This window comes from Sinohyriopsis cumingii, chromosome 3 (assembly GCF_028554795.1).
Source record: "Sinohyriopsis cumingii isolate HCF-2022 chromosome 3, ASM2855479v2, whole genome shotgun sequence".
NCBI classification, from domain to species: domain Eukaryota; kingdom Metazoa; phylum Mollusca; class Bivalvia; order Unionida; family Unionidae; genus Sinohyriopsis; species Sinohyriopsis cumingii.
The window spans coordinates 36823645-36844202 of NC_142963.1; the positions used below are offsets into that span (position 1 = coordinate 36823645).

General features: G+C 34.3%; 1 protein-coding gene across 2 annotated transcripts in view; it reads left to right on the forward strand.

The window, feature by feature from the left end:
• Positions 1–4679: 4679 nt before the first annotated feature.
• Positions 4680–20558, forward strand: part of LOC149802698 (short transient receptor potential channel 7-like) — a 202520-nt gene continuing 186641 nt past the window's right edge. For both annotated transcript variants that reach the window (XM_089952084.1, XM_089952085.1), the window contains exon 1: positions 4680–5787. In XM_089952084.1, the coding sequence (XP_089808210.1) occupies positions 5690–5787 (98 nt within the window). In that variant the 5' untranslated portion in view covers positions 4680–5689. The remainder of the gene's footprint in view (positions 5788–20558) is intronic.

Here is a 20558-nt window from a genome sequence, read left to right on the forward strand (position 1 = left end):
TCTGTGTTGTTTTATTGCATCCAATTATCGTTCTTACCGCGATGAGATACAAACAAAGCAAACAAGTTACTATTCCTCTAAAGAATATAATATGGATAAATGCATGAGATGCCTAGATAACCTTGAGTGAATACGCCCGATTCAGGGCTTTCATTCAAACACTCTTCAATTTACCGACACCAGCGTAGCCGACAACGTAAGGCTAAAGGCGTCTCGCCGTTAATATTCTTCCTTATGAAATAAAAATACCCTTAATTCTTGACTATAAAATTATATAATAATATATAAGGCGTTATAAATGTGGTTATATAGGCATAATAGACTCGCTACGTGATGTTCGACAGATATGGTAAAATATGTTTGGAATGCAACGATAAACACCGAAATTCCAGTCTTCACAATGACGTCATAATAAACTGGTACGATTTTCCTGTACTTTTGGTCGCTTGATACTGAGGGAGTAACGAATCTGTATATTACAAATTTTATCTTCTGCTTTACACTTTGCCAATTATTAAAAGCCCTCAAGAATGCATGGTCAATAAACGTTACGTTATGTTGCTACATCTCTATCAAGGATGATTTTAAAGTCGTGGAGCAAATTACAGTAACATCTCGCTAATAAGAATACTCGCTGGACTTGAGAAAATTGGTCTGATTACTAGGGCGATCTTAGAAACGATGTTTTTTTTATAATATAGTAAAGATGTGGTTTCTTGAATTTTCGATCTTTTTATCCGGGTGATCTAACAACCAGAATGGTCGTTAACTTACTTAAGTACTGACCTTTGAAAAGGTATGATCTGAATCGTGTACACAGTTGTCAAATACCTGCGTACCTCACTAGCTTTTGCATCTCATTTTGTTTTGTCTGTGAGACTGGCAGTTCATTTGAAATAAAAGGTATGCTTTTGGAGAATGGTCTTCCTATGCTTTATTCGAAAAATGATTTGTCCTGAAATAAATCTTTCACTGGTATAAGTCCAAAAATGTTCAAGAAAATTTCGTATTCAGGATAAAATATAAGTGTATAAAATTAAAGCAATACATCTTTTAAATATAAGGGCACTTCGCGTTTTTCTTAAATCAGTTTTGAAATACGGGTAATATTTTTGGATTAAATGAAATCGAAGCCAAATTTTGCGTAAACATGCTCCAGCTTAAACAAAAAAAAAAGTGTCGGTTGGATCAATTTTATTTTCCATTATTCAAAAATATGTATAATCTTAGTAAAATTAAGTACTACTCTAACTTATCCTTCCAAATAGCATACATATCTATGTACGTGTACGCACGTACGTAACATGCATACATATATACATACATGCATGCATGCATGCACGCACGCACGTACGCACACACACACATACACATACATACATACATACATACATACATGCATGCATGCATACATACATACATACATACATACATACATACATACAAGCAAAACATACATACATACATACATACATACAGACAGACGTACATTCTATCTTGCTTTCATTTCGATTCATATTTCTCTCAGTTGAGAACCTTATAAGCAAGCAATTTATCTACCATCTGAAGTCGTATAACATAAAAATAGCTATTTGGAGCATTTTTACTTGGACTTCGAGAAAACTTTTTTAATGGGATGTACCTGTCCATATTTAGAATTAGTATGATATGTGTAAGATAAACAAATGCCTCCGAAACATCATAACGCTGCAAAATCACCTGACAAAACAAAACAAACAAACCCTGTAAATGAAATCAGTATTGTTTCCTTCCCATGACTCTGTTTTGTCACGTCTTTTCTCTTTCTTTTGATGATATTTAATACGTATAGAGGATTTTGCTGACTGTGCATTTTAAATTTATTTATTGATTACTTGGATTTACGTCGCGTGCGCCCAATAGGGCATGTGCGACGGATTTATTCCCGCACAGCGGGATGCATTCTAAATGGAGTTTTTTAGAGTCGAATAATTCTTGTCGAGTTAAAGATCGAAATTACGAAATTTCATAACTTTAAAAAATGGAAATTTTTTTGTATCTCATGACGATTTTTAAAAAAGGCAAAATAGTGTACAGCATTGAATTAAAAAATATATTTGAATGCCTCTGTCGCCATGCCTTTGCCTTGCAAAATGTCATAACATTATGACGTCATGAGTGTTATTATCCGTGACGCCAATATAAACATTCCGATATGACATATATTAACCGATATAACACAGTAATCATGTAATAAAATTAAAAATCCAACTTCTTTCTTCCAGCATCCTTGTTTTTATGTAAATATAAAGGAGCGCGCGCGGTCTTGTATGTGTGTGTGTGTTTTGAATATTTAACATAGCTTTAACAATATTTCAGTCATATCGCTACGATGACTATAATGTGGCATTTTATTTTGATGTCTAGCATTGGGGCATCATGCCGCAGACATGCAGCATGATGTCCCACCCAGTCACACTATCCATTATCGACTAGCGATTCAGATGTTGGTAACATTTTTTTATAAGTCTTTGGTATGACTCGGCTGGGGTTCGAACCGCGACCTCTCGCATCACAGGCGGACGCTCTAACCACTAGGCCATCGGAGCGGTATAAATATAACGGAGCAATAAAAAAAATTCTTAATCACAAAGCTATTAATGGATTTGAGTTTAGTGTTGGTGGTAACTTCAGTATTCTGGCTTGGAGAAAGAATGTGATTACCTGTGTTTCTCTTGAATGCATTCTTCTTCTTCTTCTTCTTCTTCTTCTTCTTCTTATTATTATTATTATTATTATTGAACAAACTAGACATTCAAAACGTTCACTTAGGGTCAGAAAATTGTATCGTGTAATAGTTTGTTATCTAATTTCAACAACGTAAAGATAAAAACATTACGTAGTTTTAGCCAAATTTTTGTCACAATCTCTGAAGAAATATAATCTTCGAATTTTTTTATTCTCCAAATCTAACAACGAGTATCCACTCACTTGGTCAAACTAACGATGAGTGTCCACTCACTCCATACAACTAATGATGAGTGTCCACTCACATCCTTAAAATAACGATGAGGGTCCACTCACACCATAAAATGAACGCTATGTATGTATGTATGTTTGCCTGTCTGTCTATCTGTATGCATGCGTGTATATATATATATATATATATATATATATATATATATATATATATATATATATATATATATATATATATATATATATATATATATATATATATATATATATACATATATACATATATATACATATATATACATATATATACATATATACACATATATATACATATATATATATATATATATATATATATATATATATATATATATATATATATATATGCATGTGTTTGTCTGTCTGTCTATCTGTATACATGCATGCATGCATGTACGTCTATCTGTATCTATGTATGTATGTATATATGTATGTATGCATACATGTATGTATGTATGCATGGATGCATGTATGCATGTATGTATGTATGTATGTATGTATGTATGCATGCATGCATGTGTGGATGGGTGGATGGATGGATGGATGTGTATATGTATGTTTGGATGTATGGATGTATGGATGGGTGGATGGATGGATGGATGTATGTGTATATGCATGTTTGGATGTATGGATGTATGTATGGATGTATGAAACATTTTGGACAGCGTACAACATAAAAGTTGCTCTATAAACTAAAAGAGGCATGCATGTATCGATCGATATTTGAATGGTTTCAAAGTTATTTGGAAAATAATGTATAGCTGAACTAAATCCTTTATTTCTGCTTAGAATCAATACTTTATGGAGAATTATTTTGTACAGATAGTTGATTTGAAAGGTATTCGAAACGCAGCACAAATAAAACACGGATTAAATTACAAGCAAAATTATAAATGAACACGATAAATTATAATAACAATAGATGATGTAAAAGTCAAAATAGTAAACGATGGGTTATACCTAAAGGGCGTGCATTTTCTATTAAAATGCTATAAAAAGAAATTTTCCTATAAGTTTCGAAAATATCTCTTACACACACACACACACACACACATAAATAAATAAATAAATATATATATATATATATATATATATATATATATATATATATATATATATATATATATATATATATATATATATATATATATATATATATATATATTTGCGGTTTAGGTCTTAAAGCTTGAAGAAGTGTATCAAAAATCTTTTTTAAATTTATAAGTGATTAATAAATTAAAAGGTAAAATACTTCACTGCTTCAGTGTTCAAACACGTCACTTACGGTAAACAAATGGTAGACAAGACAAAATTCTTCCAATATTTGTAAAGTATAATAAATGATTTTCTCGTAAAATGTGCTTCGTTTCGATTTCTCTGTTGTACACCTTGTTGTGTTAATAGATAAAACACGCATTCTTCACACGTAGTCCATTCTACTATGCACTTTCTATTCTCTTTCCTCTTTTCATTCATGCCTACATTAGAATTGTGAAGCATATTAATAAAGATAACTGCGTCAGGGGGCCAATAAAAATGAAAGAGCGCCGGAGGCACCGGCCAAGAGACTAAAACAGTTGAATGAACTGTTCCGAATGGCTCGGTCACTGATTGGTTGAACAGAAGCCTGCTGTTTCTGGCAAAGCGATTGCAGAATCTGGCAAAATAATGACCAAGACAGGTTGATGCTTAGTAACACACTGAAATCATTTGGATTCGGTGGTTTGCGTTTCTTGATCAATTTTTGCCCATCAAAATAATTGGAAAATTATTGACAAGGAAATTTACAATTGTGCGGGTCCGCTTCATTCATCTGACATGAGAGAGCAAGTGCGGAGTTAACACAAAACACTAAAACTCTTGTCTGCGCTTTGCTGGTAACAGAGATGTGCTATCTATGACAGCATTGTCTCAAATGAAGCGGGAAATTATTGCAACAATGATGGTTTTCTCTGTAAATTCGCAGATCTGGAACAGGAGACTTGGAAAATGACAAATATATAATTAAATTAAGACTCTGGATAAAATATAACAGAAAACAGAACCTTCATTCTTTGCTTGGGCTAGCTAAATTTGTATGAAGACCCTTTTAATGTTCCTGGTGAAATCAACTGGATTCATACATAGCATGATGTTATGAAAATGGATCTCAAAGCAGACAAAATCTGCTGACATGTTTTAAATGTAGATTTAAACGGAAAATTATTAACTAACAACAAATCTTAACTTGAGTTCTTGACCTTTTCGTGCTTACTTATTTAGAAAACTCCCCATTAGTTTGTGCTGAATCTGATTGCGCTCTTAACTTGGTACTGATTTACTCCGAGCTTTCTTTACCTTAAAATTCACGCAGGTAATACAGCACAATAGATTAATGAGGGGATCACATTGTAATTGTGGCAGATTTATGGACTTAGATTTATACTAGCCAAATAATGCACAAGAATTTAGAAGCGTTTTTCAATAACAAATTCTAAGAAATCCTTATCGTCTATTGATCAGAAACGATGAAACTCTCAGGAACTGCCTAGTGACGGTTGTAAAACCACGATCCCGCTCCGTCACTTAAATCCTACAGATGGTGAATGCAAGTCGCAAGCAGTATTTTACTTTGTGAGCCAACATCGCACTCAATGCTGTAATAATGGATTTCTTTGCAAGTTGTGACCATGATTCGTTCTGATTCTGGAAAATGAAGAAAGAGAACCGTCGCAGGGACGAACAACAGTCCCCAAGCCCCAAGGTTCCAATGTTACTCGCTGATATGGAGGAACTTGAGGACTTCTCCCTGTAAGTAATTCTATAATAACAATAATAATAATAATAATAATACTAGTAATAATAAAGTGCTATTACTACTACTATTTATTATTATTATTATTATTATTGCTGTTCTTGTTGTTTTTGTCAACAACAGCATCGAATAATACATTTTGTTGAACGAGATAAGAGAATAAATGTTGAATTATCAATGTGTCCAAATCAACGATTGTTTCTTAGTTAAAGATATGTTTCTTATACAACAGCCGATTAAACATATCAGACACTTCATAATATTTATCACCTTTAGTCGTCGCTGGTTCTTCCATATCCAAAACAACAATAATCATTTTGATACTCGTATGGAGTCATTCCATTCAGGAGTCCATATCGCAGACTCCTCATTGTTTACAGAGAGTCGTGTTAGTACTATCAACAAAATCCAAACAGCAGTTGTTGGTGTTGTTTTATTGTTGTCGTTCTTTTTGTCATATATGTGATATTTCTGGAACAGTTCAAGGAGAATTGTCTTTTTTCATTTCTCCGAGATATTAAAAATATGCGCAGAAAAAAAAATTAATATTATATTAGCTTCAATGAAACTTTCAGTTGTTCCCTCTGTTTTCGGCCAGTTGTAGAGTGCGGATCACTAACGACATTATTATGATGATTATGGTCATCATCATTATTATTATTGTTATGAGTTGTATTAGTTGTGTTTCTCTCTACCATAACTTCTTGATTTTATATATATATATATATATATATATATATATATATATATATATATATATATATATATATATATATATATATATATATATATATATATATATATTTGTCTTTATTGCTGTAGACATTATTATTATTATTATTATTATTATTATTATCATTACTACTACTACTAGTGGGCAAGATTACAGAAGTTCTAAGTGATCTTACATCATTAATTTTCCTCTGGTTACAGAAGATTAACTGAGCAAACCAAATCATTTGGTTTATAACGACAACTTAATTTCACCGAAGCATACCAATGAGTTTAGTAATTAGGTATACAAGGTGCGGTACAATAACACTCAGCTGGTTCGAATCATAAGTTCAGATATACTTTTTCCATCGAAACAGAATTCTAACGGCATATATACATTTAGTTTTTCCAGCAATTCGTTTTATTTATATTGAGAATCAACTGCAAAATAATTACTGTAGTTTAAAATTAAATCTATCTTTTTATGGCGACTACTTACAGAAATATTCAATGATAAATGTGTTAATAATACAGCTTATTATTGAAATAATTGTTTACATTTAGGTATTGCTCATTATTAACACGCTCCCTTTTCATTGGAGATAAAAACAAATATTTTACCGACTTCGTAAAAATGATCTGACTATTGAGTAGAAAGAAAAAAAGAAAAAAAAAAAACAGAAAAAAAACCCAGAAAAAAATCACCAAAGTCACTGATGCGAATTTGAAAACTATGTATATTGTTGAATTTGGATTATTTAATGTAAATATTTGGAATATGATTAATTATGATCTAAATAGCGTACATTGACCTAAATAGACATGCAGAAAATGCGCTCTGCTGTTTACGAGCCAGCCAGTAATAGGAACACCTTGTAGGCAGGTCAAAACGTAATTATAAACTAATGTTTTAACACTGTTGCACTGTTTCTGAGGGACCCAGTCGCTTTTCTAATTGTAGGGTGTACATCTTATGTATAGCTCAATGTCAAGATCACAGGGGTCTAGATAGGCCGTTTTTATACATTGAATGTGTGGTGACGCAATAAAGAACGTTTTGTAATTTGCATATCTCTGTCTGTCTGTCTCTCTCTCTCTCTCTCTCTCTCACACACACACACACACACACACACACACACACACACGATTTTACAGATATATCCAACAGTGATTAATATTACACATTGTCGCTAATGTGGATTAAAAGAGCCTTAAAAAATTTAACATTGAAATAAAATAAAACTTAAACAGTCTAGCTGAAAGTTTACACCTACAGCTATGTAGTGCTAAAAGACTATTATAATTCCATCCAATGAGATATCCAGGTTTTTTTCTTCTTCATAGTCCCTGTCCACCCCCCACCCCCCCACCCCCCCATTTAAATGTATGTAAATGCACTGCGCGAAAAAGAAGCTAGCAAATGATTGTTTTGCCGCCTTTGATCATAATGATTTGGGGATACGTCGTTTCGATAGTGTGATTTGAAGCAGGAATTGGTGGTGGCTGGGCGGGGTGGGGCTGGGCAGAGCAGGGAGGGGCCCGGGCGGGCGGGGGAATGTTTGCTATAAATGAACTTGCATTGATCATCGCAACTTAATAAGTACTGGGAATCAATCCTGGATTTTTGAAGTGCAAAAGGAAATCTTGTACTATTCATCTGCATATGAGCGTACGTGCTGGTACATGTATAACTACAGCCAGAACATATTATTTCCTGTTAAATCATGTCTTGTTTAAGCTGCATCCGCCCACACCAGTACCATAGTGAATAACCATCGCGATGACATCCTCTTTATACAATAGATGGATTCGGTTTAAAAACCGTGTAGAATAGTCCCTTGGAAGCCATTTTGTCAGTTGGGAAATCAGCATACGATAACCTAATTTGAGCTCCAAATTGAAGATCTCTTTCTAAGTGACCAATCGTTTATCATCCCATTGCATCTACTGAAATATCAAGGACATTTCATTTATCAAATGAAAGAAAGATATAGTCATTCAAAATCATTTTCTTTAAAACCAATTCTTTTATGAACATCATCTGACTGCAAAGTTAAGTATTCCATAGAAACATTGTGAGTCTGGTGTCCTTGAACTGTTTGTCCGACAATTTTCTCTATTCCTTGAGCTCTCTGCTAAAAATTACCAATGCCAGTGCGTTATGTTTACAATTGTTGAATAGTTTTTTTTAAATAGTCTACACGTTCTCAAAATGTGTCCTTTAAATGAAGGATTCTAAATAAAACTATACGAACATTCATGCTGATAAGCACTACATTTACACTGCATTTGACAAAGTTTTAGCGTAAACTCTCACTAAAATCTCACCAAGACAGCTTCGTATCTTTTTATTACAAAAATCCTTTACGTGGGCTTCATAATCCTCGACTCTCCACAAAATTCAGTGTAATATATCTGCAGCAGAAAAGCAAAGAAAACAAATTCGATAGTCCACAAATCTTACATAGAATAAAGAAAATCTATACAATAGAAAACGTATTTGCTTTGAATATCGTCTCTGAGCAGACGCGCAGTGTTCTTCTTTTATTCGCCCTGCTTTGAAGCTGCAATTATCCCACTGTCTGTGTATTGCCAGAGCTATCAGTTAACTGGATTTTAATAAAAGAATCATTTTCATGCTGTAATGTGTCACGGTCTGCTTCAGTCAATATATAATCAAAACTTAGCATGGTTACTTTCTAAACTAAGCAAGTTCATTACGTCCAAAAAAATGCCGATGCCCTAAAATATTTCGTAGATTCGATTATTAAATGAAATTACTTCACGTGGAAACAATTATGTTCAGCTTCACTTCTAAAAGAAGTCTCGATCCGGTGTTATCACGATACAGCGCATAAAGGATCTTGTAAAATCTTTAATAAAAGCTTCAATGACCGGCATCTGGTTTTTCGAACCAATATTCTTCTGCTGCTAATCATATTCGCATTTGCGCTTTTAAATTAGTTTTTACAACATCCATTCTGCAACGAATTCGAATGCCAATCTTGTATATTGTATTTTTAATTACAAAATAATAAGAATTCTGCGACAACTGATTTAGGGAGGTGTTATACTGAAGGTTTCATTTTGTTTTCAAAATGAATATTTGCCACCTACTTTACTATTGTATTTCTTCCACAAACATCAAGGAAATCAATGTTACATAGAACAATTGCACAACAGGTTATCCTTGATCTACACAATTTTCCATAACTATTGAAACAAAGTAGTGAACTCTTATGTATGTATGTATGTTTGTATGTATGTATGTATGTATGTATGTATGTATGGATGGATGGATGGATGGATGGATGTATTTATGTATGTGTGTGTGTGTATGTATGTATGTATGTATGTATGTATGTATGTATGTATGTATGTATGTATGTAATATATGTATGCATGGGTGTATGTATGTATGTATGCATGTATGTATGTATGTATGTATGTATGTATGTATGTATGTATGTATGTATGTATGTATGTGTGTGTATGTATGTATGTATGCATGTATGTATGTATGTATATATGCATGGGTGGATGGGTGTATGTATGTATGTATGTATGTATGGATGGATGGATGGATGGATGTATTTATGTATGTATGTGTGTATGTATGTATGTATGTATGTATGTATGTATGTATGTATGTATGTATGTATGTATGTATGTATGAATGTGTGGATGGGTGTATGTATGTATGGATGGATGGATGGATGGATGGATGTATGTATGTATGGATGTATGTATGTATGTATTTATGTATGTGTGTGTATGTCTGTATGTATGTATGTATGTATGTATGTATGTATGGGTGGATGGGTGTATGTATGTATGTATGTATGTATGCATGTATGTATGTATGTATGTATTTATGTATGTATGTGTGTATGTATGTATGCATGGGTGGATGGGTGTATATATGTATGTATGTGTGTGTGTATGTATGTATGTATGTATGTACGCATGGGTGGATGGGTGTATGTATGTATGTATGTATGTATGCATGTATGTATGTATTTATGTATGTATGTATGTATGTATGTATGTATGTATGTATGTATGTATGTATGTACGCATGGGTGGATGGGTGTATGTATGTATGTATGTATGCATGAAACATTTTGGACAGCGTATAACATAAAAGTTGCTTTCTAAACTAAAAGAAGCATGCATGTATCGATCGATATTTGAATGGTTTCAAAGTTATTTGGAAAATAGTTTTGAAAATGAATTAATTGAATGCATTCAAGTGACGACCTTCATATTAAAGCAGGCGTTCTCCAGGTGTTTATACTAGGTCTATTATTATTTAGCTTATGTATTAACCATTTTGTCAATCACATCCAGTATTGTATCAACTGTTTGCAGATTATATCTACATATGTAACGCAATTGCCCTAATAGTTGCAAATACTCTTAATATTGATATAATAAAAACTAATGATTTAAAAATAATGACCTGACAGTGCAATTATGGCCTGTATTCTCAGCATGTCACAACTTCATACAATTCTGCTTATTGTCAGCCAGAGATTGCAACTGTTATGATCTTTTCTCTAACAAGCTTTTCGCATAGATAAATAGCATCATTAATACAGTAGATCATATGATAATCTTGTACCATTATGAAAAGGTAGCCCCCCCCCCCATTACCCACTGTCTACTGACGAAACCTATATATGATACGAGATTCTACCCTTTCATCTTAGCAAGAGATTTACATTTTAATACACGATACATTTTAATACACGATACATTTTAATACACGATATATTTTAATACACGATAAATGACAAAGTTAGGCTTTTCAGATCATTCATGCCATCGGTTAAATACATGCAATTTTTGTCAAAGATACTTTCTTTGTCTTTGAACCAATAATAAACTTCATGCCAGTTACATGTATGTATTTTCGTATTTTGACAACTACATCACGAACTGACATAAGAATATAGCATCATATAGTAATTTTCTTTATGTTAATATACCCTCATTGATAATTGAATAAGTTCTTTATATATTATATGTCATTATTTTGTTGGAATAAATATTGCTTTTTAAATAAGAGCACAAAAAGAGAGAAGAAAACAACAGGAACACCCGACAATACTTGAACCACTTGGATGATATCGGAACAAGGACTGAGCAGTTATAAAAAGATAGTTGCACCATGAGAGGATGCGAGTATAATGTTCATGTATTATACTGGAATTTCCGCTTGCCATATCACACCTCGGTCCAATATTAGAGATTACAAATTATATTTGTTAACGGTAAAGCATCCGTTGAGGTGAAACATGGCGTAACACCGTGTAATTGACATTGCGTCTGTGTGTAGGCATGCTATTTCGTCATAATGGTTACTTTGGATTAAAAATGTCGGACTTATGATAGTTCGTAGCAGATATGCCAATAAACGTGATCCCTCTTCACGGGATCGTCAAGAGTAAAATGTACAAAACGCTCGATAAGAAAATGCCAAACACGTGCGGCTAAGATAAGTTCAACGTACGATCCTGCAAGATTATAGAGTTTATACAGTGATAGTCTACAGGAACTAGGCATCCCACATCTCACCATTTAATACCGTCGATACACCGAAAATACATTTTGCTTTTATTGTGTGGGGGCGGGAAGCGACCTAGAATCTTCAACACGCACATCTGACATCATTTATGTTTATAAGGATAAATCAAGTATAACTTATCAAAACTAATCAAACCAGAACACTTTGATTTCTTTGCCCAGGCGGAAAGATTTATTTCCCAACCCTATACGTTTAAATATTATATATTGACATGTGTCACGAAAACGTACTCTTTTTCTCTCTTTTTGTGCTGATGTTAGATCTTGAAATTAAATTTCTTGAAGCTGATCACGATAAGTATCGTGCCGTCACGTGTCTCTGACAGTGGTAGTTGAGCTAATTGAAATGCACCCCTTACTTGCTCAACTAATAAGATAATTTTTTTTTTATAAAACGGTTTTGAGGACGAGATGGAATTTGTTTTCTAAAATATCACGCTAAAATAAAATTTATGCGAATATATAAGTTACTATGGTATAACGTTTTATCTTATGCTTCTTCTCTTCGCTCTTTGCTTTCTTTCTTTCTTTCTTTCTTTCTTTCTTTCTTTCTTTCTTTAGTTTTAATGTAGGAGTGAGTAAAATGGTGAGTTTGTATCTATGAATAAATTGCTTTATGCTCGATAGTAAAAGTGGGCCGATTTCGAACGTGACAAATATGTTGGGCCGTATTAGGAAGCCTGATTACTTCCCATTTCAGTCAGTTCTTTAAAATACAATTCATCCTTCTGACTGCTTTTCACAGACATTTCATCAATAATTTTATAATCGAAAGCGTGGATTCAAATATAAACGCTTGAATGATTGATTTCTAAAATATATCGAACATTTCTTTCTGTTTTTGAGAAATGTCTTTTCTAACTTCAATTTGCTGAACGTTCGAATACTCTCTAACACGTTGGTGAGTTGGCAAGTCTAATTCAACATAATACGAATTTTACATACAGAACTAGGAAATAAGACAAATTGAAGGTTGCGGTGCATTACAGACTAAATAACAGCTTGAAAAACAGTTCCGTTTTATCTTTCCCATGTTCCTTTTTCGCATGGGAATGGTTCATCTTGCATGCTTCGGTCAGATATATATATGTATAAGTGTGTGTGTGTGTGTGTGTGTGTGTGTGTGTGTGTGTGTGTGTGTGTGACATATTGTTAAATAAGTTACGAAATTTGTTGTAACATGAAATAAATATTGTAATCTCAGTTGCTTTAGAGATATAACAAATCAAATCATAATATATTGTAGCTAACCAACTTGTGGATATACCTGTATTTGCTTTAAGCATAAATAGCTGTATGATGCGCACCAAATATTGCTTATTTTCTTGTGTAATTAATTTTCATCTATACTTGATTGTCATTTAAGCTTTAAGTTTCATGTATAATTAGCCCTATTCGCACATAGGATTGATTTGCTTTCTAAGGTTGTTAAATAACATTTTCTCATGATCAATCAGATATGACGTAGAAAAACAGTCTCTTTACATTGCTATTGCAGTTATTCTATGTCCTTTTTATACACGGAACCGACAAGTGAATGTATTTACTTTATTTTTAATGTATATCTGAATTTGGGTTACTGAAGAACGGTATATAATGAATAATCTCAGTTTGCTTTAGGTTGTACAGTTGTTATGGAAACATGTCTCTCGTCCAAGAAAATATCAATTCCATTAATTAGTTAGGCTCACGCATGGTAATATGCATTTCACATATATTTAGCTACTATACAACGAACATATTAGCCACGTCTGAACGTAATGTGTGCTTATTTGTCAATGTAAACTAATGCTTGTTATGAGACAAATCCGATATATCATGGTTCTGTTCAGGTTTGCTTTATTTTGCAGTTTTTGTAATATGTGAAATAAATAGGTTTTAACTTGATCCACCAATAATCCATCAGTGGTATGCCTTGATAAACGTTCACGTGTTTGAACGTAAGGTCTAACCCCTGTAGAAACTGTACACGTGTCCAGTCAGTAGGACCACCGGAAAGGCGGACAGAAATAGTTAATTTTATCAACGACCAGAATATTGACGTCTTTTTCCTGACAGAAACATGACTAAAAACATCAGGCGATGAGCCCAAGTGTGCGGATCTAATGCCCACTGGTTACTCCATCAAGTCGTTCCCGCGTAACTCTCGCGGAGGTGGAATTGCTGTCATCACAAAGAACTCCATGATCAAACGTCTTAACCACACCACAACATTCAATTTCGACCACACATCGTTTGAACTAGTCCAAACCACACTCACACTGAAGCAAAGGTCAGTCCATATTTTTCTGCCTATACCGCCCTCCTCCTAGTAGAAAAACAAGCTGGCTGAATCTCTCTTTTTGGAGCAGTTTCCGAATATCCTGGAGTATGGAAATTCGATAGGTGGCAACCTGATTATTCTTGGAGATTTCAACTTTCACTTTGACTGTCCCGGAAACCCAAACACATCAAAACTCATAGATTCCATTAATGTTTTCAACCTCAAACAGTCAATTAACCAACCCACCCATAAACATGGTCACATTTTAGACTGGATTCTTCATAGACCTGATAACATTCTACGGTCCTCCCTGGTATCCCATGACCTTGCATCAGATCACCTCTGCATTATATGCCATCTTGACGTATCAGTCCCTAACCCTCCATCTTTATCTGCTACTAAGAGAAATCTCCATATGATAAATAGAACCAAACTAATGCACGACATCCAAGTAACCTAACAACTTGTTTACCTCCTACCACAGAACAACTCGATAACTGCCTGCGTTCATTGCTTGACAAACATGTCCCAGCTACCAAGTGCAGAGTATCAATTCAAAAGTGTTCTCCATGGTATAGCAGTGTTAGTGACCAGCTTCGCACTGCTAAAAGAGACCGCCGTAAAGCTGAGAGGCTTTGGCTTTCCACCAGACTCACTATTCATAAGCAAATCTATGAAGCCGCTAAGAAGAATGTCACAAATATAGTCCATGCAGCGAAATCAGCCCACTACACTACTAAGATCATGGAAAGTTCCAGCTGCAAAGAGCTCTTCGAGATTATTAACAAGCTAATGTCAAGGAACAAATCTACACCACTTCCAACTACCTTCGCTCCAGTCGACCTTCCGGACATGTTTGCAAATTTCTTCCGTGACAAAGTACAAACCATTAGAGATAAGCTTGATACCACAATTTCAATTGACTCGTCTTCACCATACAGTTGGGATACAGAATTTGAGCGGCAACCAGTAGCAGCATTTGAACCTGTTTCTACGGATTTCGTACGTACAATCCTGATGAAGAGTGCACCAAAGTCATGTGAACTTGATCCAATTCCAACATCACTGCTGCTTGAGTGCTTAGATCCAGTATTGCCTTCACTAACTGATGTTATTAATACCTCTCTCTCATCCGGGGAATTCCCATCATTTTTCAAAACTGCCATTGTAAAGCCTCTGCTGAAGAAATCAACACTAGACCATAACGATTTAAAGAACTATCGCCCAGTTTCTAATCTCCCATTCATATAAAAAATCTTAGAAAAGGTTGTTCTGTCCCAGCTTGTATCTCATCTGAATTCAAACAGTCTTTTTAGCAATGTACAATCTGCATATCGCCCTTGCCACAGTACTGAAACTACTCTTCTAAAAGTAGTTAATGACATTTTCTCTGCGTTGGATAGCGGAAAGATTACAGTCCTCACCCTCCTTGATTGATATGAAGCATTTGACTCAATAGACAATGATATATTACTTCACCGTCTCCAGCATGTATTTGGCATTCATGATACAGCCTTACTGTGCTTCAAGTCCTACTTGGGTCAACAGGACACAAATTGTATGTGTAAATGGAATACACTCCAGCCCAGTTGATCTATGTTGTGGTGTTCCACAGGGGTCTGTTCTTGGACCTGTTCTTTTCATTCTGTACACTCAGTCGCTCTCAAATGTCATAGATCATCATCCAGTGTCTCACCAATTGTACGCTGATGACACCCAAATATACAAATCTAGCCACCCAACTGAAGTTGATGCTACCATCCAAGGTGTTGAGAGGTGCATTTCTGATGTTAAATCATGGATGACATGTAACAAGCTGCAGATGAATGATGATAAAACTGAGACCATTTTGATCACAAAACAAAGACTTTCTCATTCACATCCTTTACCTCAAACAATAAATATCAGCAACACCAACATTAAATTCACACAATCAGTACGAAACCTAGGTGTTACTCTGGACAGTACTCTCACATTGCACCAACATGTCATGAACATATGCAAGGCTGCATATCTTGAGGTGATACGCATCAGCTCAATTCGCAAATATCTTTCAGTTGATGCCACTAAAACATTTGTGTGTTCATTAGTACTTTCAAGACTGGACTATTGTAACTCAATTCTGTCTGATTCATCTCAATATCTACTCAAGAAACTTCAAAAAGTTCAAAACACAGCTGCTCGGATCATACTTAGAGTACCATGATCAGAGCACACCTCCCCGCTTCTCTGTATCCTACACTGGCTATCCATTCGATCCAGAATCAAACACAAAATTTGTTCTCTGTGCTACGTTTCACTGTCGGACTCTAGTCCAACATACCTATCCCATCCTCACCCATATGTACACACCAGCAAGGTACTTACGCTCCTCTTCTGACAATCGTATACTCATTATTCCCACTATGAAAACAAAGTCATATGGACAGCGTTCTTTTGCATACCAGGGCCCAGCAACGTGAAATGAATTGCCCACTGAACTTAGACACAAAGACACAGTGATCCCATTCAAGAGTGCTCTCAAAACTCACTTATTTCGACTGCAAGAACAAACTTAAAGACCTAATAATATTTCCTACCTTAAATATTCTCAGCTTGTTCTTTTATGTTTTCTAATTTCATGGTGTTTATTTTTTGTTGTAATCATATCATTATGTTTTTTTATCTTATAGGTGTTGTCTAATGTTGCAAAGCGCTTAGAGCTTCTTAAGATTAGGCGCTATAAAAAGTCCGCATTATTATTATTATTATTACTATTATTATTATTATTATTATTATTTTTATTATTATTATTATTATTATTATTATTATTATTATTATTATTATTATTATTATTATTATATAATATAGAGAATGTGAGACTGGACGTTAAAACGATATTTCATGACGTCCGAACATACCGAAAATGTGAATAGTATTTCTAGTTTTCACTATCTGCGAAACTGAGTTATAGTCCTGCCCCATTTGTTTGTACCCCCAAACCGATTTCAAAAACGGTAATCTTTAATGTGATAAAACGTTCACATAACTAAGTCGATTGGTTCACTGATTTATAATTTCTAACCTGACTGTGAGTAGAGTGGCCCTAACACCGATATCGTCTGCGCGTTTCACGCTTGACGAAGTTTTCAATATAATAGACGGACATGCTCGAGATCCATTTCCAGTTCCTGGACAAGTCCATTTTCAGCAAAGGGGTGTGTCCACGATTACAGATGTACAAACATTTGTCGTCTGCTTCCTATATTTACAATGTCGAATCAAGAAAAAGAATGACAAAAAAACAAATTTGCCTTTAACGTGGATTTAACAAGCGGTTTAATTTCTATGTTCATGGGTACAAAGGGATATAATTCCAAACTCTCAACGTTATGGTAATTTACGGAATTATCAGGCAGTTATAGAATAGGATGAACTACGTCATTATGTTGTCTGATGGAAATAAGCTTTCCCATAGTGTAAGCAATATGGCGCTGTGTTAGTATGGAAAGTCCGTTAAGCATGAAAGGTGCAGGGGATGCAAGTATTAGTGCCATTCTGTCACAATCAATGAAGAAATTATAAATCAATTATTCAGTTGACTTAGTTCTGTGCCCTTTTTATTATATTCAACGTTTTCGTTATTGAAATATGTGGGTTATTTTTTACAAACAGACGGGGATGTATAGTCAGACTATAGTTGATTGATGGATTGTTTGATTGTTAAACTAGGGTTATTGACCTATAACTAAGTTTCCTCTTAGTCATTTGTCAATTTTTCTGATGGATTCTCATCATTTCAGGAATATGATGTCACATTTGTGCAAATTTCGTGTGAAGTCAATGTATCTCGTTGAAAACTCAGAAAACATAAAAATTATTCAACTCGTTTCATGAATTTCATCTATTGGCACCAAAATGCGATCCCGTAACAAACGAGGTACAACATATATTTTAAATTTATGATGAAGAAAATTATAGGTTTCAAGCTTTCCACGTAATATGACAGCATAGACTCAGATCTAACGATGAATCAGGTATAATCTCCTTGTAGGCTGATCAATCTTATATGCAAGAACTTAAGGGTATACCCAACATATTACAAACAGTTCACTGTACTCAGTCAACAATATGTTAGCAATTCATACACAAAGCCATCTGTTCATTTGGGTCGCAGGTAAACACGGCCGGTGGCAGAAACTTCTTGACGATAAAATAATGAGCGAGAGGACAGGAAAGCAAAGATTGAGAGAAATCCCAGCTAATGTAAAATCCTATTCACTTATTTATGACTACCATTTTCCAATTAATTCAGCAAATAAATTTTCCTCTAAACTATATTGAAGCTATAATTCATCTACAATGCTTCTCTAAGTTATTACCGATTGAGGATGACAATGACTCGGTGCAGTCTTGTACAGGAAATGGCATTCAGTGAATGGCGACTGAAAACAAATTGTATTCAGCGAAGGCCGATTGAAAACACATTTGCATTGTAAATGAAGATGGTGCCTTACATTTGTTCACGATTTAAATCAACCGACAATTCTGGGCCCTTTCCTCACATTCTTTAAATTTGTCTGTTTAATTTTGCTTTCCAAAAACGTAGAAACACGGGTCAGAAATTATGGTAAAAATTTAAAACATGTACATGTACTGAGAAAACAAATGATGGGTTTGTTGCTCAAAGACAATGTGGGTCTGCCCATCTGCACATATCTGATTAGAATATTCCCGTTTACAGAAGAAGATTTTGAAAACATTTCTTGTAGTTTTATGTGTTTCAATACACTAACGTTGATAAAAGCAAGGGCAACAGTTGTTGGAGACAATTTTACGTAACTACATACAATCTCCTTTTATGCGTTTCAGTTATAATAAATAGACTTATGGTAAGTCCGAGTAGGATACTAGTTACGTCGTTGTTGTATAACCCGTTACTTCTCAGTTTCATCAGTTTCCACCAATACCATGACAACTTTTCTCTCTTTCTCTCTCTCTCTCTCTCTCTCTCTCTCTCTCTCTCTAACCTATGGTACGAAGCTATCTAGTGTCTGTGTTTAGAGCCGCGACGATGAGAAAATATTGCACTTGCGGCTTGCCTTAGTCCTCACTTCTAATCAGTCTTAGGACCGGCGGGGTCTAACTAGCTGACGGCAAGCAACATCATGTGATTCACATTCGTACGTATCATATCGGTTAGAACATTCTATGCCAAGAAAAAAAAATCGGTTTTGGTGCATAATTATGGTTCAGGAGATGTGACAGATACCAGTGAAAATTAGAATGAAGTAGTTTTTAATGTAAAAAGAGATAACCCTTCGAATAATTTTGTCAGGATGTTTATTTTAGCATTCTGATATTTTCTTTGCCTTTTTGTGTGGCATTTTTCTTTTGTTGGTATACTTAGTGCTGCCTCTCGATCTCTTTGAATGAGACCGTTAATTAAATATGAAAACTTATGATCAAATCCCTTTACACTTTTATAGTCACAAGCAACATGAGTTTATAAAAAACTATACGAGTTGAATGTATCATGTCGAAAATTACTTCATGACAACATTTAAATTCACAGATTTTATTACAATATGACACTAATAGGCAATGCCTCTTTTCCCTCTGAGAATACCATAATCCTGTGTAAATTAGCTTACTTAATAACTCAGAAAAAGAACAAACAAATAATACATAAATGAAGTTGACGGAAACATAATTGACAAAAGTCCGCAAATTCAATAGTGTAGAATCAGGGTCCTTACCTTGGGCATGAAGGAGATTTATTTTGTGGTCGTGATAATAATCTACTCTCTAAATTGACGTATTTCAACCAAATATTCAGGCGAACATTCATTTACATTTGTTGAAGTAAGTTATGTGGTCCTAAAGTTTTTCAAGAATTCCATTGTTAGATTCTACAGTATCAACATACATGTCTCTTGTTACAATTTCCTTTTTAATCTGTTTGCCAAAATACATATTTATGAACACCAGGCCTTTAAATGGGTACATAACGAATTCCTCCTCTAAATTCCACTGTAAGTCTGCTTATTTTCTGTTAGAACTCTATTAAGAGAATAATTCAGGTCTCCGCTAACGTATCACTGGTACTCTCGATTTGATTTCCACTAAAATCACATTTGCATTTCCTGCTTAAATTCCTTAAATTCCGCTGATGCTTCATCAAGTTCATTACGTTACAAGTTCATTACGACCTTTTTATGT